At 40.4% G+C, this 23,499-nt stretch overlaps 1 protein-coding gene across 1 annotated transcript in view; it reads left to right on the top strand.

Moving 5' to 3' along the window:
* Positions 1 to 23,499, top strand: part of LOC134578475 (uncharacterized) — a 133,592-nt gene that overhangs the window by 21,767 nt on the left and 88,326 nt on the right. The window contains exons 2-3 of the mRNA XM_063437474.1: positions 19,261 to 19,409; positions 20,144 to 20,188. Coding sequence (XP_063293544.1) covers positions 19,261 to 19,409; positions 20,144 to 20,188 — 194 coding nt within the window. The remainder of the gene's footprint in view (positions 1 to 19,260; positions 19,410 to 20,143; positions 20,189 to 23,499) is intronic.

The raw sequence follows: 23,499 nt of genomic DNA, 5'->3' as shown, positions 1-23,499 counted from the left end.
TATGTATCTATGTGTGGGTATCTGTGTATGTGCACCAGTGTGCATGTGTAATTATATGTGTGTGTTACAATCCAATGCCACATTACATGCAATCAGAATCCAACACTTCATGCAAATACACCCTGCAATCAAATGCCAACACTACATACAAGCACACCCATGCATTCAAACACACTACACACATACACCACTGCTTTTAAGTGTCAACAGTACAAATTAATACACAACTGCATTCAAAGGCCAACACTACACACACATACACCCCTTCATTCACACACACATACTCCATACATAAACATACTTACATTCAAACACACAAACAATGCTCACAATTAAAACCCTGCAATGATAGGCAAATGGTAGATCCCCAGCTGGCATTGCATTGTAGGATATGTACAACAGGTGGGGTATTAGAAAATATCTGCTATCAAAATCATGCATGTACCTACTGAAGAGTGGAAACAGATTGACTTCTCATTATTTTTACAGAAAATACCCTCTAAGTCTCCTTAAATATAACTACATCTTGTGCTAGGGGGGCGAGGCCCCTCGCAACAGGTCCCTTTCTGCTTTAGTTCCACCTTAGTCTCTTACCACCACATAATGAAATTGTCAGTGTCACCTGGAACTTGACAGATTAATTCTGTTATTTGCCAATTGCGCCATCAGGAGCCATTTCCCTGTCCATATTGGGAAAGTACCACTCTGATAGAATCCCACAGAGAATTTTCACTGTTGATGTCAGTAGTAAACATTAGTATTTGGGCTAAGGGTAATGTAAGCCTGAGGGTTGACAGTAGTGGATTTAGAGTTTTAGGTTTAAGGTTAGGGTGTTTAGGGTCAGGAGACTACAGGTTATATGAGACATACAGGTTTATTCACTAAAGTAAGAATTCAAAGGGATACGTAAGCAGGGCCGGCCTTAGGCCTTTAGGCGCCCTGTGCGAAAAATCTATACAGCGCACCCCGCCACCCCCCATCATACATGTATGATGTAATGTTTGTGTTGTCTGTGTATGTGATAGTAGGTATGATGACTGTGTGTGATATGTATGCTATGTGTTGGCTGTGCGTGATATTTGTAATGCGTGTATCAACAGTGTGTGATATGGGTGTATTGGTTTTATGTGATACACACACAGGAAGACATCCACACACACAGAGGCAGGCAGTCACACACACACACAGGCAGACAGTCACACACACACACACACACACACACACACAGGCAGTCAGTCACACACACACACACACACACACACAAGCAGTCATATACACACACACACAGTCACACACAGTCACACACAGGCACACACAGGCGCACACACACACAGGCAGTCACACACACACACACACACACACACACAGGCAGTCACACACACACACACACGCACATAGTCACACACACACACACACACACACACAGGTGCACACACACATGCAGTCACACACACACAGGCAGTCACACACACACACACACAGGCAGTCATACACACACACACAGGCATACAGACACACACACAGGCAGTCATACAGACACACACACACAGGCAGTCATACAGACACACACACACAGGCAGTCACACACAGACACAGGCAGTCATACAGACGCACACACAGGCAGTCACACACAGACATGGGCAGTCATACAGCCACACACACAGGCAGTCACACACAGACAGACAGTCATACACACACAGGCAGTCATACACACACACACACAGGCATACAGACACACACAGGCAGTCATACAGACACACACACAGGCAGTCATACAGACACACACACAGGCAGTCATACAGACACACACAGGCAGTCAAACAGACACACACACACAGGCAGTCATACAGAGACACACACAGGCAGTCAAACAGACACACACACACAGGCAGTCACACACATACAGTCATACAGACACACACACACAGGCAGCCACACACACACAGGCAGTCATACACACACAGGCAGTCATACACACAAACACACACAGTCATACACACACACACACAGATATACATACACACACACACACACACACACACAGGCAGTCATACAGACACACACACACACAGTCATACAGACACACACACAGGCAGTCACACACAGACAGTCATACAGACACACAGACAGGCAGTCACACACAGACAGGCAGTCATACACACACACAGGCAGTCATACACACACACACACAGGCAGTCATACACACACACACACACAGGCACACAGACACACACACAGGCAGTCATACACACACACAGGCAGTCATACACACACACACACACACACACAGGCATACAGACACACACACACAGGCAGTCATACAGACACACACACACACACAGGCAGTCATACAGACACACACACAGGCAGTCACAGACAGACAGTCATACACACACACATACACAGGCAGACAGTCACACTCACACTGACAATCACACAGTTACCTGTGGAGGTAATTGTGGAGGCAGACAGGCAGTGCAGCTCCTGGAGACTGTTTGTTGGGGGAAGCAGGGACTCCTTCCTGCTTCCCCTGCAGCAGTTCTCCGGTGCGTGTAGCCCCGCCCCCGTATCACGCTAAGCTCTGCCCCCGCCGCACCCTAAGCTCCGCCGCAAATCTTTTTTTTTTACATTCCAGCTGGCCATGTGTGAGCTGTGTCGGTCATAGGGCACCCCCCCTCCATGGCACTCCTAACTCCTAAGGCTGGACCTGTACGTAAGGCCAGCATAACAGAATTGAAAGCATTCCTGACATGTTTTCCAGTTAGTCTATTTTGACCTTAAATTTTAAATTTACTTTGAATTCTTACTTTAGTGAATAGCTCTGATAGACGTTGAGGTATTATAGGATTACAGGACACTTAGTATTAGAAAATATCTGCTATCAAAATGTCATGCATGTACCTACTGAAGAGTGGAAACAGATTGACTTCTCATTATTTTTACAGAAAATACCCTCTACGTCTCCTTAAATAAAACTACTACCTAACCTTACCAATAACGAGCTTAAGACATAGTCTTCACTTGCAAAAAAGGTAGCATGGGGACCAGATCTTAAACAATTACCACCACTAGTAAATTCATTTCTTCAGGTAGTACTAATACTGGTAGTAATATAGTATTACAAAGTAATATAATCTATATTGAATATAATCTTTATTAATTATACTACATGTGCAAAAGGTGAACAAAACAGTAAAAAACAAGATTGTGAAAAAATAAAATTAAAAATAAAAATAATAATTGTTAAAACAAATTGTTAAAAAAGAGAGAAGTCTGAATGAGCTTATACTTGTAGTCTAAGAAGTTACTTATACCTCACAGTTCTTATATACAGGCATGAACTGATATTGCAACTGCAGATTTCCAGTGATTTTATTTCCAGTGATTTATTTAGTGATTTCCAGAGTGCTCTTATTCAGTTAAAACAAATTCCAAATTAATCAATACAGCCGATTTGCCAGGTGGAATATTTTGGAGAGGTTACTCTGATGCCAGAGAAGCTACAGTGTTGTCCACATCAAAGTGGGGTATAGGGACACAAAGGGTAAAAGTAGGGATACAAAGTAGGTTGTTAGAAAAGTATTAATTGAGGGCTTAGTAGGTAATTCTTGAGAGTTGCAGGAGAGGAGTCATGGAGGGTGGAGATGGAAACCTGCTAACAGATTAATTGATATGCTTTCTTGAAGAAAAGAGTGGAGACCGGGTGAAATTCTTACAGAGAAGGGAAGGGAGTTCCACAGATGAGGTGCAGCTCTGGAAAAGCCTTGGAGGCAAGCGTTAGAGGTGGGAGTATGGACAGAGGATAGACGTAGGTCTTTGGCAGAGAGTAGGGGCCTCGACGGCAGGGAGTGCTGCAAAAACGTGGAAGGCTGCAAAATACTTCTTAAACTGTTTTCTTCTTGTTACTAGGGGTTAAAAAAAATTATATTCAAGTATTTTAGAGAATCTTTCGATTTGCCTTTAGTAACTACTAACACCCCCACCGCCTTCCATTGTAACTCACAGCACCAAAAGCAATACAGCTTCTTTAGACAGTTGCCATTATATTCCTATAGTGCTTGGCCTGTGTTAAACCCATTTGTCTGCTTTGACGTTTATAATGTAAAGCATGTACCCTGCAGTAATGTAGTTATTTTAAAGGGAAAACAAATCTCACTTACTGTATACAAGGATCATGGCTTTAGCACCAGCATGCCACTACCCTTTAAGAGATGCAGGTTCTGTAAAGGAGCAAAGGTGCAAAACAAAATGATGGCAAGTGCCATGTAAATTGGAAAACACAAGGAAATGTTTATTGCACCATGATCCCAAAAAAAGGGGAGGGAATCTGAAGAGGTGTTTCGGGGGCGAGAATAGAACCTTCCATTCCCTGGAATGTCCGTACGTAAAGTGAGGGTATGTAAAGCGGTGTATGCCTGTACACTTGGAGCTCCTTTCATTACAAATTTGTTACCCGTCAAAGTATCAATATTGGTCCACTTGACACTTCATACGGTAGAGTAAATGTAGCAAAAGCTATATCAAAACGGCAATTCTCAATTATATAGTTCAATGGGTTAATCTCAGAGAAAGTCTATACAGTACTAGGAGCGGTCTATATAATTGTAGATTATGCTAGCTTTAGTGTACATATATAAACAAAAACACATAGAGGTAAAACCACTATTAAAATGCACAGCATCCTGTGTTGGAATAGAAGGATAAAAATAATAACTTATACTTAACTGTATCAGGCAATATTCACTAGTACAGGAATATTGTTTCTAAAAGGAAATAGATAAAACATACATAGTGTAATCTATTACAATACAATGTACAATGAGTGTGTATATCATTTCACTCACAAGTATGGAGCCGTGCCAGGCTCTTTGTAAATAGCCTCAGGGTGCCAGTACTGGCTTTGGTAGGTGTCCACAGGTAAGACAGGCAGATGAAATTCAAAAAATAATTTATTAGAAAATTAAAATCTGGACATATAAAAAGCAGTGTGTAATACACAAATATATATATACACTACTGCACAGTGTCCTTGTAATGTAACAATACAAAATTACAGCAAATACAGCATACGCATTTCGACATAAAAGTCTTCCACAGTGCCATGTTGATAGATGCTCTGTGTTCACAATTTATGAGGTTAAGTTGATTGCTGAATTGATTCACCTGCCGGTCGAATACATTACTTCCGGGTTGTGGTCACTTCCGGTTGCGTTCGTCACTTTTGGTTCCGGTCGGCGTCGTAATGATGCCGCTTCCGGTCTCTTGTGTAACTGATCTCTCTAATAGGAAGTGCAGCAGTGTCCATATTGGAAATGGGCATATTTGCCCTTACCTTGCGTAATGCAAAATCTACAGTGTTCTGTGGACTTAGAAACACTTAGATTAGGTATTACAGACATGTTAAAAATACATAGTAACAAAATAACCCATAAACTAATGTATACAAATTAATATAAATAGAAACATAGTGAATATAATTAAGTACTGCTGGAAATGTAAACATTAAGCAAGATAAAATATAATATTTTATTAAGAATATAAAAATGTTAAAAATTATACTAAAAAGATTCCTTCAGCCTTTGTCACATGTGTTTTTGCTGTGTAGGTATGGGTATTTGTGTGTATCTATGTGTGTGTGTGTGTTTGTCTAGATATGTTTGTATATGTGTGTGCTAGTTTGTGTATATGTGTAAGTATGTGTGTACCTGTGTGTGCCAATGTATGTGTCTGTGAAGGTATATGTTTGTATCTATGTGTGTGTATCTATGTGTTCCAGTGTGTGTATGTGTGTATATGTGTATGTATGTTTGGGTAACTGTGTGTGTTCACCAATGTGTGTATGTGTGAGCACGAGTAGGTATGGGTATGTGTGCATCTGTGTGTGTGTGTAGGTATGTGTCTGAAAAGGTATATGTTTGTATCTCTGTGTGTGTATGTTAAGGTATGTATCTGTGTATGCCAGTGTGTGTATGTGTGTATCTGTGTGTGTATGTGTGGGTAACTGTTTGTGTGCACAAGTGTATGTATGTGTGTGTGTCTGTTTTATGTGTAGGTATGGGTATGTGTGTGTATGTGTGTCTGTGTAGGTATATTTGTATCTAAGTGTGCATGTTTAGGTATGTGTGCCAACATATGTGTCTGTGAAGGTATATGTTTGTATCTATGTGTGTATATATGTATGTATGTATGTGTAGGTATGTATCTATGTGTGGGTATCTGTGTATGTGCACCAGTGTGCATGTGTAATTATATATGTGTGTTACAATCTAATGCCACATTACATGCAATCAGAATCCAACACTTCATGCAAATACACCCTGCAATCAAATGCCAACACTACATACAAGCACACAGATTAATTCTGTTATTTGCCAATTGCACCAGCAGGAGTCATTTCCCTGTCCATATTGGGAAAGTATCACTCTGATAGAATCACACAGAGAATTTTCACTGTTGATGTCAGTAGTAAACATTGAATGCGTAGTATTTGGACTAAAGTTAATGTAAGCCTGAGGGTTGACAGTAGTGGATTTAGAGTTTTAGGTTTAAGGTTAGGGTGTTTAGGGTCAGGAGACTGCAGGTTATATGAGACATACAGGTTTATTCACTAAGGTAAGAATTCAAAGGGATACGTAAGGCCAGCATAACAGAATTGAAAGCATTCCTGACATGTTTTCCAGTTAGTCTATTTTGACCTTAAATTTTAGATTTACTTTAAATTTTACTTTAAATTCTTACTTTAGTGAATAGCCCTGATATACGTTGAGGTATTATAGGATTACAGGACACTTAGTATTAGAAAATATCTGCTATCAAAATGTCAAGGTGTTTCGGGGCGAGAATAGAACCTTCCATTCCCTGGAATGTCCGTACTCGAGAGGGACCTTTACGTACACTAGAGGGTATGTCTGTACTTGCGAGTGTACGTAAAGTGAAGGTATGTAAAGCGGTGTATGCCTATACACTTGGAGCTCCTTTCATTGCAAATTTGTTACCTGTCAAAGTATCAATATTGGTCCACTTGACATTAGGTAGAGTAAATGTAGCAAAAGCTATATCAAAACGGCAATTCTCAATTATATAGTTCAATGGGTTAATCTTAGAGAAAGTCTATACAGTACTAGGAGCGGTCTATATAATTTAAGATTATGCTAGCTTTAGTGTACATATAATCTTAATTTTATTATGGACACGAGGTGAATATTTTGCTTAACTTTCTTTACTAAAACACCATAGCAGCACAAGTTTGACTAGAAACAGAAACAACCAATCAGAAAACAACAGAGGTATTACAACTCCCTCCCTCTGATGACTCATCATCTTTCATGCTGCGAAAGAATCGAACAGGAACAGATGACCAGACAAAACTGTGTGAATCCATTGGGAAGTAATCAACTGAAAAATCCAGCACATTTCCAAAGGCAACAGGATAAGGCGTTAGGCATGACATTTATGAGGAACTTTAAACTGAAAAGAGAGTACAGAGTCAAAAAACAAGGATTAATGGCCGAACGGATCACATTGATGGAAAGATATGATTTCCCTAGATCAAGGGGTAAGAAAGAAAATTCAAGACTAAGAGAACAGGAGCAATAAAGCGATCAGTATGCCGTTTCAGGCACCAACTACACCAGGCATTCCAGGTGGAAAGATAACATCCCCTTGTTCCCGGGCCCAGGAGTTGCAGAAAAGGACTCTAGCTGTCTGCGATAGGCAAATTCCAGGATCCCTTGAAAGAGTCCAGGCTACTGAGTGCAGATGGTCTTCTGTCACCATATGATGAAGATTGCCCCCAAATCGAAGAGGAGAAGTGGATCTCGATAAGACAAGACCAGAAGAATCAGGAACCAAGCCTGGCCCTAAAAGTGGTATCAACAATACCAGAGTGACTTGTTGATGACAAACTTGAAGGAGAACTCTGGAAATCATGGAGGAAACATGCATCGTGCTGTCCTGGGGAAAAGCATCCACCACTGTGGATCCGGGAGCCAGCTGAAGAATTTGGAAGTCTGTTAATTAGTCCAGGAGACAATAAGATCTATCACGAATTGACCCCTCAATTGCGAAATGCGAACGAAGATCGATAGATAGAGACACTAGTCGCTGGTGTCCCTCCATTTCTGGGAAAACCAAACCACTGCTGTGAACTAAGAGGCAGGTTTGTACACTAATCTTTTCAGTGTTGGAATGTTAGTCAGTCTCACATTAAGTCTTTCAGTGATGGAATGTTAGTTAATCTCATATAATCCTTACAAGGACTAAATTGGGATATTTTACACTGTACCCACTGCTGGAACCTTTGATGCAGCATACATCATACACACAAGCTGAAACTCTTTAAAGCGCATAAAGTTTAAAAAAAAATATTGTATAACTTTTACACAACCCTCGACTTTACCCAACTTTTTTGCCATTCTATCCTAACCAAATGACTCATCTTAGAAGATAAAGGAACACTCCAGACATGTAAATGCAGAGATGCAATACTAGTAGCCAGGGGTCAAATTGTTAAAAGCGAGCGACTCACCATGTTATAAAAGTTGAAAAAAAAAAAATGAATACATGAAAAAGCCCATGAGTTCAATAAGACACACATATTACTATAAGGAAGGTGGGGGCATACTGGCAACTTGGGCTGCCTATTTAACAGAAAGGCCCCATCCTATAGTCTCCACATGCCTTAACCAGGGATCACTGTCCACCCACCTGTGGCCAGCCGGTGGGAACTATTAATAAAAGAAATTGAGGGGCATCATAATGTCCTGCCCCTACCTGTCATGATAGTGACCCCTTCTCGCAGAGTGTAACCTAACTATAGAACGTATACCGGACCTTAGAATGGCCGGACTCACGTTAGAGTAGTCAAATGGGATAGCCAGAGGTCAAGGGATAACAGAATACGGGAATAACGATAAGCAAGCCAAAGTACAGGGAACCAGAGAGTAGAGTAGTCAAATAGAGTAGCCAAAAGTCAAATACCAGAAGAGAATACAAATGTCACATAAATAGCACTAGGGGAACCAGGAAGAACCACACTAGGGCATCTTACTGCTGTCAGGACAGCCCTTTTATAGTGTGGTGAGTGTTACTTTAAAACCACGCCCCCAAAAGGTCCGGGGGCGTGGCTGCGTCAGGATCTTGTCGGCTTCAAGTAGACGGCGGTGGCGCGCATGCGCCGAACTTAGAAATTCCGCTCTGTCTGAGCGGCCGGCGTCAGAGGTGCCGTGCCGCTCAGTGAAGGAGGAGGCTGTAGTGCGTGGGTCCGAGGATGACAGGTAAGGTATCGTGACAGTACCCCCCCACAAGGACCGCCCCCAGGGCGGTTAGAACGCCTCCTTTCAAACAAACGAATCAGGCAAGGGGCGTGCACATCAGAAGCGTCCACCCATGAACGATCCTCAGGTCCATAACCCTTCCAGTCTAAAAGGTATTGAAGTTTACCCCTAGAAAAACGAGAATCCAAAATAGACCTCACTTCATATTCGTTTTGTCCTTCCACAACTTCAGGAAGAGGAGGAGGGGTATTACGAGTAAACCGATTACAAATTAATGGTTTAAGAAGTGAGACATGAAACGAATTCGGTATTTTCATATTAGAGGGCAAACGAAGACTGTAACAAACAGGGTTGACACGTTTGAGAACCTGAAATGGACCAATGAATCTGGGAGCAAATTTCATAGATGGGACCTTAAGTCTAATGTTACGGGTACTTAACCACACTTTATCCCCGATCATGAACGTGGGAGCAGGTTTCCGATGCCTGTCCGCATTAGCTTTGTACACACTAGCCCTTTGAGTCAATATTTGTTTAACCCCTAACCAAGTCTCCCTCATGTTTCTAACGGTGTCATCCACACTTGGCACTCCTGTAGAATGAATGGAACTTGGTAAAGTTGTAGGATTAAACCCATAATTTATAAAAAAAAGGGGCTGTGTAAAGTGGATTCATGGACATGATGATTGTGAGCAAATTCTGCCCATGATAACAAGTCCGCCCAGTCATCTTGATGAACCGAAGTGAAACAACGGATGTATTGTTCCAGGCATTGGTTCATCCTTTCCGTAACCCCATTAGATTGGGGATGATAAGAAGAGGAAAGGTTAAGGTTGATACCCAACTGTCCACAAAACGCTTTCCAGAAACGAGAAATAAATTGAGGGCCTCTATCAGAGACAATATCATGGGGTACCCCATGTAAACGGACCACTTCTCTTATAAATATATACGCCAGTTCAGATGATGTAGGTAATTTATAAAGAGGGACCAAATGAGACATCTTGGAAAATCTGTCAATTATCATTAATACGACAGTGTAGTTCTTAGAAGGGGGTAGGTCTACTACGAAATCCATGGCAATACTTGACCATGGAGTCTCCGGAATAGGTAAGGGCATGAGGAGTCCTATAGGACGACCCTTAGGAGATTTTGTAGTGGAACAAATATTACAAGCAAGGACAAACTCACGCACATCCTTCTTGTAGGAAGGCCACCAGAACCGTTCCGCCAGTAATGATGTGGTTTTATGTATCCCTTGATGCCCTGCCATTTTGGAGTCATGCATGAGGGATAGTACTCTATCCCGATAGGCTAATGGTACATATAGTTTTCCTTGTGGAACAGTCAAGGTAGTGCGATCTTGGAATGTAGAGATCTCCTCTATTAATCCCGATGAGACTTTAGCATAGACAGTTGCGACAATACGATTATGAGGGATTAAAGAGGACATAACTTCATTGGAGGAAGTAACAGGTTCATATTGGCGGGATAGGGCATCAGCCTTAATATTTTTTGACCCTGGCCTGTATGTAACAACATAATTGAAACGATTGAGATATAAAGACCAACGTACTTGTCTGTCAGACATTTTCTTGGCTTCACTGAAGTAAGAGAGGTTTTTATGATCTGTAAAAATGGTAACAGGGATGGGTGACCCTTCAAGCAAGTATCGCAATTCTTTAAGGGCAGAAATAATTGCCAACAACTCTCTCTCCCCTATATCGTATCTTTTCTCAGTTTCCGTTAATTTCTTAGAAAAAATCCCACATGGATGCAATGGTTGATCATCCGAAGGTCTTTGAGATAGTATTGCTCCTATCCCTGACTCGGATGCATCTACCTCCAGTATAGAAGGACGAGAAGGATCAGGGTGTCTTAATACTGGTGCTGAGGAAAAGGCTTCTTTCAACGAATCAAAAGCTCTTTTAGCTTCTGTACCCCATTCCCTGTGATTTCTGCCCTTCTTCGTCATAGCAGAAATAGGGGCTGTTATAGAAGAGAATCCTTTAACCCCTTAAGGACCGCTGACGGTTCAGGACCGTCAGCGGTAAAATGTGCGTTTGGACCGCTGACGGTCCTGAACCGTCATAACGGTCAGGGGCTACTTACCTGATCACCGTCGGTCCCACGGCGGCGATCAGTGCTCCTCCCGGTCCAGGGGGACTGCCTGTCTGCCCGGGCAGTCCCCCCTCGGCAGATCAGGACCCCACGGCCATGTGATCACTCGATCACATGACCGCAATAGGGGTCCATGTGTCTGCCTGCAGGGGGACTGTCTGTGCTGACAGGCAGTCTCCCTGCAAGTGTAAAATCCAAAATAAAGTGTAAAAAAAAAACAATCAGTGTAAAAAAAAAAATAATATGTGTATATATATATATGATATATATACATGTATTATATCTATATATACCTATATATAATATATGTATATATATCATATATATAATGTCATACTAAGTGTATTTTTATATTTATATATACGTATATTAATATAAAAATACACTTATATTTAAATTACACACGAATATATACAATATATATAATAACTATATATATGGTATATATATATTATTATAAAATACAAATAATATGTTAATAAAAATAAATAACAAAAAATAAAAATAATTTTTAATAATTAAAAAAAATTATATATATATATGCAATTTTATTCTAACAGTATTTTGATATTGATATATATATATTTATATCAAAATACACTTAGAATGTAATGATATATATATCTATGTATAAATAAATAAATAAAAATAATACGAAATATACATATGTCCACATACATGATTACATAAATAATTTCATAAATATACACGTAGACGTCAAATATATAAATATGTATATATATTAAAATTCTACGTGCATATTTATGTAATATTTTTACCTAATTAAGTAATTTTAATGATTGCAATTTGAGGGACCTGCCTGCCAACCCAGGCCAAAAGTCCAGATAATTTAATTTGCTAGCACTGTGTTTAACCCTGTAACTTTCTATGACACCCTAAATCCTGTACATGGGGGTACTGTTTTACTCGGGAGACTTCGCTGAACACAAATATTAGTGTTTCAAAACAGTAAAACATATCACAGCGATGATATTGTCAGTGAAAGTGAAGTTTTTTGCATTTTTCACACACAAACAGCTCTTTCACTGAGGATATTATTGCTGTGATATATTTTACTGTTCTGATACACTAATATTTGTGTTCAGCGAAGTCTCCTGAGTATAACAGTACCCCACATGTAGAGGTTTTATAGTGTTTGTGAAAGTTACAGGGTCAAATATAAGGCTTGATTTTACTTTTTTTTTTTTTATTGAAATTTATCAGATTGGTTAGGTTGCCTTTGAGAGCGTATGGTAGCCAAGGAATGAGAATTAGCCCCATGATGGCATACCATTTGCAAAAGAAGACAACCCAAGGTATTGCAAATGAGGTATGTTCAGCCTTTTGTAGTAGCCACTTAGTCACAAACACCGGCCAAAGTTAGCGTTTTTTGCATTTTTAACACACAAACAAATATAAATGCTAACTTTGGCCAGTGTTTGTGACTAGGTGGCTACTAAAAAAGACTGGACATACCCCATTTTGAATACCCTGGGTTGTCTACTTTAAAAAATATGTACATGTTAGGTGTGTTTCGGGGATTTATGACAGATAACGGTGTAACAATGTCACTATTGATACATTTAAAATATATATATATTGAAACCACAATTTCCTACTTGTATTTATAGGCCTATAACTTGCAAAAAAAAGCAATAAAGCATGTAAACACTGGGTGTTTTTAAACTCGGGACAACATTTTTAATCTATTTAGCAGTTTTTTTCATTAGCTTTTGTAGATAAGTAAAAGATTTTTCAAGTAAAAGTCCAAAAACATGTTTTTTTTGTTTTTTTTCACCATATTTTATTTTTTTTTTTAAATACAATATATGGCATAATATAAATACTGGTATGTAAAGAAAGCCCTTTTTGTCGTGAAAAAAACAATATATAACTTGTATGGGAACCGTAAATGAGAGAGCGGAAAATTACAGCTAAACACAAACACCACAAAAGTGTTAAAACTGCTCTGGTCCTTAACGTACAAACATCGCAAAAACAGGCCGGTCCTTAAGGGGTTAATGAATTTTCTATAGTAATTGGCAAACCCCAAGAAGCGTTGGATTGCTTTAAGTCCAACTGGTAAGGGCCATTGCTGAATGGCTTCTAACTTTTTCGGCTCCATTTGGAAACCCGTACTAGAAATGATATATCCCAGGAAATGCACTTCTTCCTTGTGGAACAAACATTTCTCCAGTTTACAATAGAGACCATTCTCTAATAACCTTGAAAGAACCAATCTGACATGTTCATAGTGTTCGTTCATGTTTTTAGAGTAAATCAGGATATCATCCAAGTATACTATTACAAACATTTGTAAAAATTCTCGCAACACATCATTAATGAAGTCCTGGAAGACTGCTGGGGCGTTACATAACCCGAAGGGCATAACTCGATACTCATAATGACCATAACGAGTATTAAAAGCAGTTTTCCATTCATGCCCTTCTTTTATTCTGATTAAATTATATGCTCCCCGCAAATCTAATTTAGAAAAGACAGTAGCTCCTTTCAACCTGTCAAATAGTTCAGTCACTAAGGGAATAGGGTAAGCATTACGTATAGTAATCTTATTTAACCCTCTGTAATCAATACAGGGTCTTAAATCCCCCTCTTTCTTAGATACAAAGAAAAACCCAGCGCCCGCAGGCGATGAAGATTTAGTGATAAACCCTTTCTTTAAGTTCTCGGCAATGTACTCCTCTAATACTTTATTCTCGGCTATCGACAGGGGATAAACCGTACCTCGTGGAGGCATAGTACCGGGCAACAATTCAATAGGACAATCATAGGGACGATGAGGAGGTAATTTTTCTGCCTCTTTAGGTTCAAAGACATCTTTAAGATCAATATATTGGTTGGGTATTTGGGTGGTCAATGGTTCCATAGTAGGTATATTGATTAACCCCACTGGTTTAATCGGAGTAATGCATTTACTGTGACAAGAATCTCCCCACTTAATAATCTCCCTCTTTTCCCAGTCAATCGACGGATTATGCTGGGCTAACCAAGGAAACCCAAGGATTACAGGAAAAATAGGAGATGTTATCTGTTGCAGAGTGATAACCTCCCTATGAAGAAGACCTGTAGATAATACTAGAGGAATGGTCTCCTGGGTAATAAGAGGTATCGATAATGGTCTACCATCTATGGCCTCAACGGCCAAGGGTGCCGATCTTTTTTGGAATGGAAGGGTATTTTTCTGCCCGAATAAGTGATCTACAAAATTCTCGGCAGCCCCAGAATCGATTAAAGCAAGGGTGGATACTTTCTTTCCCTCCCATTCTAAAGTAATAGGTAGAAGAAGCCGGAGATCTTTTTTATCATTGAAGGAGGACATACACATAACACCCAAGGCCTGTCCCCCCTGTGAACTTAGGTGCGAGAGTTTTCCGGCCGGTTAGGACAATTCACTCGTGTATGTCCCTTCCTGACACAATATAAACATAAACCTTCCCTCCTACGGTATTGTCTCTCTGTCTCAGACAATCTTGTAGCCCCTAATTGCATGGGTTCTGGAGGGGTTTCTGACGAGGGATAGGTTAGAGCAAGACGTTCCGGTACTCTCCTAGGTCTCTCTCTGGTATTCTGCCTATACCTAAGGCGTTCATCAATATGAGCTAAATATGTTATTAGCTCCTCTAGAGTGTCTGGTAAATCTCTTGTGGCCACTTCATCTAGGATTATATCAGACACTCCATTTAGGAACACATCCACGAATGCTTGTTCGTTCCATCTGACTTCTGCAGCTAAAGTACGGAACTCCAAAGCATAATCTACTAGAGAACGGGTACCTTGTCTTAGACGTAATAAGGATTTGGCAGCGTTAGTTTTTCTGCCTGGGGTATCAAAAGTTCTCCTGAAAGCTGCAACAAAGTTAGTGTAATTAAAGACTATTGGGTTGTCATTCTCCCATAAGGGATTAGCCCAGGTTAAAGCCTTATCAACTAACAGGGTGATAATATACCCAAACTTAGCTCTATCGGTAGGGTAAGCTCTAGGATGGAGTTCAAAGTAGATGCTTATCTGGTTTAGGAACCCCCTGCATCCGTTAGGATCACCCCCATACCTGAGAGGTGCTGTAGCCTGATTGGAAGTGCCTGTAGGTAGCACTTCCATGGGATGTTCTTGGGGTCTCTGACTAGGAGTCTGCTCCTCCGGCTGGAGATAAGCAGTGCGGTTAATTAATGTCTGTACGGCGAGGGCGATCTGGTCCATACGATGGTCCAGTTCCTCAAACCTATTGTCCGTACCAAGCCCAAGAGGGTTAACACCTGCAGGGTCCATGGCCCTAGTGTAATGTCACGATAGTGACCCCTTCTCGCAGAGTGTAACCTAACTATAGAACGTATACCGGACCTTAGAATGGCCGGACTCACGTTAGAGTAGTCAAATGGGATAGCCAGAGGTCAAGGGATAACAGAATACGGGAATAACGATAAGCAAGCCAAAGTACAGGGAACCAGAGAGTAGAGTAGTCAAATAGAGTAGCCAAAAGTCAAATACCAGAAGAGAATACAAATGTCACATAAATAGCACTAGGGGAACCAGGAAGAACCACACTAGGGCGTCTTACTGCTGTCAGGACAGCCCTTTTATAGTGTGGTGAGTGTTGCTTTAAAACCACGCCCCCAAAAGGTCCGGGGGCGTGGCTGCGTCAGGATCTTGTCGGCTTCAAGCCGACGGCGGTGGCGCGCATGCGCCGAACTTAGAAATTCCGCTCTGTCTGAGCGGCCGGCGTCAGAGGTGCCGTGCCGCTCAGTGAAGGAGGAGGCTGTAGTGCGTGGGTCCGAGGATGACAGGTAAGGTATCGTGACACTACCACACCCATGTTGAGTAGGTGGGATTATCATATTGTAAGGGGAGGATCTAGTGTCCCCCAACTCCCACCCATGTCTTAAATCCCCTAACCATTCCTATTAAAATAAAACAACTTTACCTACTCCCCTTCACCCTAATTATAGTGAGGTGGGTTGTAAAACGTAATACCTGTAAATAAAAAAAATATACTTACTTATCAGAAATCTTTTTTTTTCTAACTTTTTTTCAGCCTCCCAGAAAAGGCAAATTAAAATCCATAATTCCTGATACAACTAATGGAAATAAAAAAAACTATGAAAAACTCAAAAATGTGACGCAATAAAATTAATTCCTCTGCTCAGCGCAGACTGAACTCTCATAGGGGAGTTTTCCACATGTAATAGCTTACATACTGTGGGAAAGCCCCTATAAGTGTTTATTGTGTCAGTGAGTATAGATTTTTGTTTGCCTAGATTTTGACCATATGCATATGTTATTTGTGGGCAGTGAGGACACATGCACTAAAGCTACAAAACACATGACTAGATTTTGTGAAGATCATTGTGGTGTTTTTTTTTGTGTTTGTTTTTTTTAGATTGATTGCATGTTACTTGTCACATTATATTATTAATAAACATTTTTGTTCAATATACTTTGAGTGCATTATCGTTATTTCATTTTTGGAAGGATAATTTAATATTGTAAATTTGACTGACTCTTCTAAATAAAATACAATGCGAACATTTATTTATCTTCTGTATTTTATGGTGCATGAATAGCCCTGGATTGCAGCTGTACAGGCTTGGATGCATTTAAACATAACAAAAGAGTTTTAATTGATACATTTTAGTCAGCATTATTACAGATAATTTCAAGACCTATAAGACTAAGGAGACTATTAAAAAACAAACAAAAAAAACAAAAACCGATTGGGGTAGTTTAGACTGTAAGCTTGTTTGAGCAGGGTCCACATCAACTTATTATTCCTGTAACATTTTGTAATTGTCTCATTTATTGTTAAATTACCCTTTTGTGGGAGGGCGTGGCCAACTGCCTAACGAGACGGATGTGTTTCTGTGGATCTCCGTACCAGAGACTGACAAAATAGAACAAAAACACAAAAACGTCTCCCTCAAACAGCAGTACACGAGTCTCCCACACAAAGACTGTAATGGGGCATAAGAATAAGAAATTCAGCCTTCCGCAGCCACCTAAACCACCCAATATTAGGCTCTCGTTTGTGAGGCCTACTCCACCAGCACCTGCCAAGATGGCGCCCGAGCTACTCAGTGAGGAGGAGGCCTCGGAAGACTCCCATGAGGACAGCGAAAGTCATACCTCACCTCCGACAGCAGAAGGGGCCTAATACCAAGCTTCCAACTCGGAAGAAGACTCATCCCCAGTGACGAAGAGGGACATAAGAGACCTTCTAGAAGAAATTAGTGAGGTGTAGAGGGCAGTGGGAGATATCCAGAATAGGCTTACAGAGGTGGAAGCCAGAGAGAGCGCAAGAGACAACCAGCTGCAGAACTCCAGAGACGTTATGCAGGACCTTATATCACAGGTCCAGAAACTCACTCGGACTGTCACATCGTTAGAGGCCCGACATAGGATGCAGAATATTTGCATCAAAGGTATACCAGAGACTATTGACGGAGAAGCCCTAATGATCTACATAAACCGCTTATTAACAGTAATGGGCATAAGATGGAGCAACAAGCCCGGCATGATAATGTCCGTTTTTAGAATCCGCAAAGCCACAACAGCACCAGCGGACAAACTCAGAGACACCATAGTAGTCACAAAAGACGTATGGTTCAAAATATGTTAAAGGAAAGCCAGATTGTACGTTTGAGCACTCGGAGAAGCAATTAGACACACACACAATGTTGTTTGCAAAATCAAAAGATGCTTCTGCTTTTTAATGGGAGAGCATACAAGATTATATAGTAAATAGCTTTGTGACTTACGCGACAAACACAGGATGCTTGAAGGCACTTTGTACCATATAAGGAATTTACAGAACTATGCATATTTCAACGGTTTTATATAAAAAAAAAAACATGGTTACTGAGGACACAAGAAGGGGGGAAAAGGGTGACAGTTGCAATCTTCTCCTCAGACACCACAGGATGTCACAAGTAAAAGAGATTGTGCAAACGTGTCAGGCACTAAAACTAGGGTAAAGTTAATCAACATATAAAGCATATCATGATCTAAATGGCAAATTTTAAACAGACTAGTCATCCAGTAATGAGCCTTGGTTCAGGTATAATCCTTCACACAACCAGATCCGTGATCATCTCCCGTTTCAGAACGCTAGGTACTGTGCAGTTCGAGGGTAGCACACTGACTTTCTATGCAGCCCTTGTAGAAAGGAGACAACTGGCACCAACAGCCAGATCTCCTCAGACGACCAAAAGAAATTCATCCGACAGCTGAACTTGCAAGATGTGGACAAGGGAGAGACCAGAAAGGAAGATGACCAGATGCAGCGACAACCGAAGAGTGATCAAGGAGAGAAAAAAACAAAAAGCTAATATGTGCCAGTCATGACGAAGAAACAACCCTGCACTAAAGCAAGTAGCCACCGCACTCATCTTGAGGGACTATCACAGCCTCCCGCAGCCGCAAGACACAGCGAAAAAGAGAACTGACCACCACAGCCCCACAAAGTCCTTGTATTTAACGTTGGGCAAAGCTTACAGGCTCCTGGCTCCTGTAGACTGTCCAAATTGTTTAAAATGTCTCCACTATCATTGACCCATGATAACCCCTAGTTATCATGTATCTCTTTCTATGTTTGCTACATAGAAAGAGATCCTTTGGTAACCCGTACCAGTCGTTTATGAAGTGATGTTACTGTGTAATTGTTATTATTGCTACTCTCATACCATGACAAAGTTGTATTCTGAGCTTCTAAACTCCAATAAAATACAAATTAAAAAAAATTACCCTTTTATAATATCGTAAAGCAGTAAAGAATAAGTTGGAGCTATATAGATGCTAAAAAATTATAATAAATGCGTTCGTTCTTTTTAACTGCATCTTTCTCATGTTACAGGTGTAGGCCAGTCCCAGACAAATTGCACTTTCGTTGCTCTGCTAAAAGACCTGAATAGTAATTTACAAATAAATGTGCGTCCAACGAAACAATGGACATCTCCAACAAATGTATTTTTGGACCTTCGCTTATTTGCTATTGTAGATATGGTAAGAATTTCACCAATCCTACTTTTATAATGTTCTGTGATTCTAAGAAATAGAAGGATAAAGATCAAACAGGGACCTATGCAGGAGACCTATCCGGAGACAGTAAATGGGGTCAAGCAATTTCATGGTTCTGGGCTCCTTTCTAATTCCTGTTCCTGAACCCTAGGCAGCTGGCTCCAGTTACAAAATATTTAATATGCAAACATGCTCTCTTTAAAAAGACACTCCAAGCACCATAGCCACTTAAAAGTATATGAGCAGTTATGGTTACCTTTTTATATTGTTTTTGTTACGATTCGCTGTGTCCAAGTATCATGTGGGAAAGTTTAGTTTTCCCAATACGTTTTTCAACTTTTCAACAAAGTGGGAAAATACCTTTTAAATAATTTCCCAAGCTTTTACTTCTCATTACAGCGCTCTAATTGACTGGCTTGTAAGACTTGCCATGGGAACAGTCTATTTATTATACCTATTGCACTTTATTTTTAAAAATCAATTTCCTTTCAAAATATGATGAAAGGATTATTAAATGTTTTAAAAAAATGTTTTGAGGTGATAGTTTATTATACTATTAGTAACACTTCATTGTTCTTCCCAATTTATGCCATTGAGATCCTCTATCCCTATCTATTTATTTGTGGAAATTAAAAGATATTGAGAACCGATTAGAAAAATGTATTACATATAGAATGCAATTTGCTTACATCATACTGATCATCTCTTATTCCTTTTAGGATATGAATTTGCAGTCTATAACCACATATTTCTGGATGAACGTGGTAAGATTCTGAGCATTCCATCCTTTGGTGCGGGAGAGGGGTTGTCATTAACTGTTATAAAAAATACTGTGACAGATTCCCTGTCCCTGATTAACTGTTTTATTTAACTGATCCGATATACGAACTCAACCGAACAATCTACCTAATGGATTGACCAGCCAGTGCAGTCGTGTGGCTCTCATTAACCTGGCTGACTTCTTTTCACACTTGCGAAAACCACAATATGAGTAACATCCTAAGTGGTCGGCTGGGTGTCCGTTGTTCGTATGGGCGAACACGAGGCGGCGGCCATCTTAACTCCGCGAATGCCTACCGCGGTGTTTGTTAGTGCGTGGAACTAAAATCGGCCACTCGATGGTGCGAACACCACTGGGACTTCCAGACTCCAGGGATATAACTTTTGTGAGGTTGATATGAGGTTTTGGGGTACTTTGGGTTGCCTGTAAAATTGTGTTTTTTTCGCCTGGAGATAATTGAATTAGTAAAGTACCTGACTCAATTATCTCCCAGGAGGAGGGAAGGGATTGTACGATTATGTATGGTGTCATGTACTTGAACAACTTTGTCATTGGTCTGTAACTTTGTACTGTAGTCTTCCATCAGGTCCAGGTGGGAGTACCCCTAGCATGGGGATTGTCATAAAAGGCCAAGTGTGGTCCCATTAAAGTCAGTTCACTTCACCCTCAACACAGAGCCTCGTGATTGTAGGGAACAGCTATACCTGCTATAACCACTAGCTCTTGTAAGGGCTGAAAAGCTATACTTGCTCTATTGCTGGTTTGGAGATCAACTTGGGAATACTACTGTACTACCCACACTAGGGGAAAGGGACATCTCTGGCGGTGGATACCCCTCCTCTCTCACGAGAACCGCCACAAAGACCTTTTATTTCTTAACTTTTTCTACTTTTCATATTGTGCAACTGTGACGGACCGCCTGTCACCCCGACTAGGTACCTCCATCAATCGCTGCTTCCTAGTACTTGCAATCACCATAAGAACTGTACTGGAACACCATAACCACCGTAGACTCCCACAAACCGCTGCAGCTTGGTTGTGGATCTCGCCGTCCTCCACCCACCCTGGACCCAAGAAAAGGATCCAGCTTCCTGCTAGGCTCTCCTAGTCCAGAGAGCCTAGCAGGGACAGCTCTTATAAGAGCTAGTGATTATACTCAGTGGAGTATTGTGATATAGCAATCCCCAGAGTGCATGTAGTTCTCCAATCCCCCAAACATGAGCCAATACTTCATGAAGGGGTAAACAAATATCTCTTTAATGGAAGCCACACTGGCCTTTCATGCAAGTCTCCAAGCAAGGTGTACGCCCACATGGACCTTGTTGGGGACAGGGACACAAACTTACAAACCAATAATAACACATGTACAATGTAAGGCACTCCCACACATAGGACACAATCCCACCCCTCTGCAAATTAATGTATCTCTCCTTCGTTTACAAAGTATTTCTAGTGTAATGAAATTTAGTGTGGTCCACCAAATTGTCTGTAAAAGGAACAGTCTAGCATTAGGAATACATATCTTTATTCCTAGCACTACAGCCCTGATGCTCCTTGTTATTTAGGCCCCCCATGTGTGAAAATGAAAAACGAAATGAATAAATATTAAACGAATAACTCACCTTTTTTCCAGACTTGAGTCTCCTTTGGTGCTGTTGCGACATTATCCTCGAGTTATGTTATCCTGGAGGCGTGCTTCCAGGATGACTGGCCAATCCTATGCTCCTCATATAGGAGCAATTGGGAACTTCATCTGATGTGTTCAATGAATTTCTGTGATCGACTGTAGCGGCACTGCACATGCGCATGTGATCTAACAGTATGCTATGGTATGAGAGCCGGGATGTACGATTCCCATTCATAGTTACATATTTACCTAGTTACATAGTTACATAGCTGAAAAGAGACTTGCATCCATCAAGTTCAGCCTTCCTCACATATGTTTTTGCTGTTGATCCAAAAGAAGGTTCCAATTTTGCAACAAACTAGGAAAAAATTCCTTCTTGACCCCAAAATAGCAGTCAGATGTCTCCTTGGATCAAGCAGCTATTATCCCACTAATTGGAAATTATATCCCTGTATGTTATGTTTTTGCAAGTATTTATCCAACTGCAGTTTAAACATCTGTATAGACTCTGAAAAAAATCACCTCTTCAGGCAAAGACTTCCATATCCTTATTGTTCTTACCGTACAAAAACCTTTTATTTGCCTTAGATAAAATCTCCTTTCTTCCAGCCTAAATGTGTGACCTTGTGTCCTATGTATAGCCCTGTTTATGAATAGATTTCCATATAATGATTTGTACTGGCCTCGAATATATTTGTATAATGTTATCCTATCCCCTCTCAGGCGACGTTTTTCCAAACTAAACAGGTTTAATTTTTTTAACCTTTCTTCATAACTAAAATGCTCCATTCCTTTTTATCAATTTTGTAGCTCGTCTCTGCACTTTTTCTAGTGCCATGATATCTTTCTTTAGAACAGGTGCCCAAAATTGCACAGCATATTCAAGGTGTGGTCTTACCAGCGATTTATAAAGAGGCAAAATTATATTTTCATCTCGAGAATTTATGCCCCTATTTATACATGACAAAACCTTAATGGCCTAAGCAACTGCAGATTGACATTGCATATTGCTGCCTAATTTGTTGTCTATAATAATTCCCAAATCCTTCTCGTGTGTGGTTATCCCTAGTTCACTACCATTTAGGGTGTAAATTGCTTGTGCATTCTTAACCCCAAAGTGCATAATTTTGCATTCCTCTATGTTAAATTCCATCTGCCATTTTAGTGCCCAGTCCCCCAATCTATCCAAATCCCTCTGCAGCAAGGCAATATCCTGCTCACATTTTATTACTTTACAAAGTTTTGTGTCATCTGCAAACACTGCTACATGGCTTTCAATGCCCATTTCAAGATCATTTATAAATATGTTAAATAAAAGCGGTCCGAAAACAGAACCCTGAGGGACACCACTTACCACTTTTGTCCAGCTTGAAAATTTACCATTAATGACAACTCTATCCTTAAACCAATGTTCTACCCAAGAACAAGAATATTCATCTACACCAATTTATTTTAGTTTGAAGACTAACCTATTGTGAGGAACCGTATCAAATGCCTTGGCAAAATCCAAGTAGATCACATCCACTGCAACACCCTTATCTATACTTTTACTTACTTCTTCGTAGAATGCAATTAGGTTAGTTTGACATGACCTATGTTTCATAAAACCATGCTGATTATTGCTAATAACACAGTTCTTCCCAATGTATTCCTGAATATTATCCCTT

The sequence above is a fragment of the Pelobates fuscus genome, chromosome 12 (assembly GCF_036172605.1).
Source record: "Pelobates fuscus isolate aPelFus1 chromosome 12, aPelFus1.pri, whole genome shotgun sequence".
Lineage (NCBI taxonomy): Eukaryota > Metazoa > Chordata > Amphibia > Anura > Pelobatidae > Pelobates > Pelobates fuscus.
The sequence above is the reverse complement of the archived record's forward strand: the minus strand, read 5'-3'. Positions and strand labels throughout refer to the sequence as shown.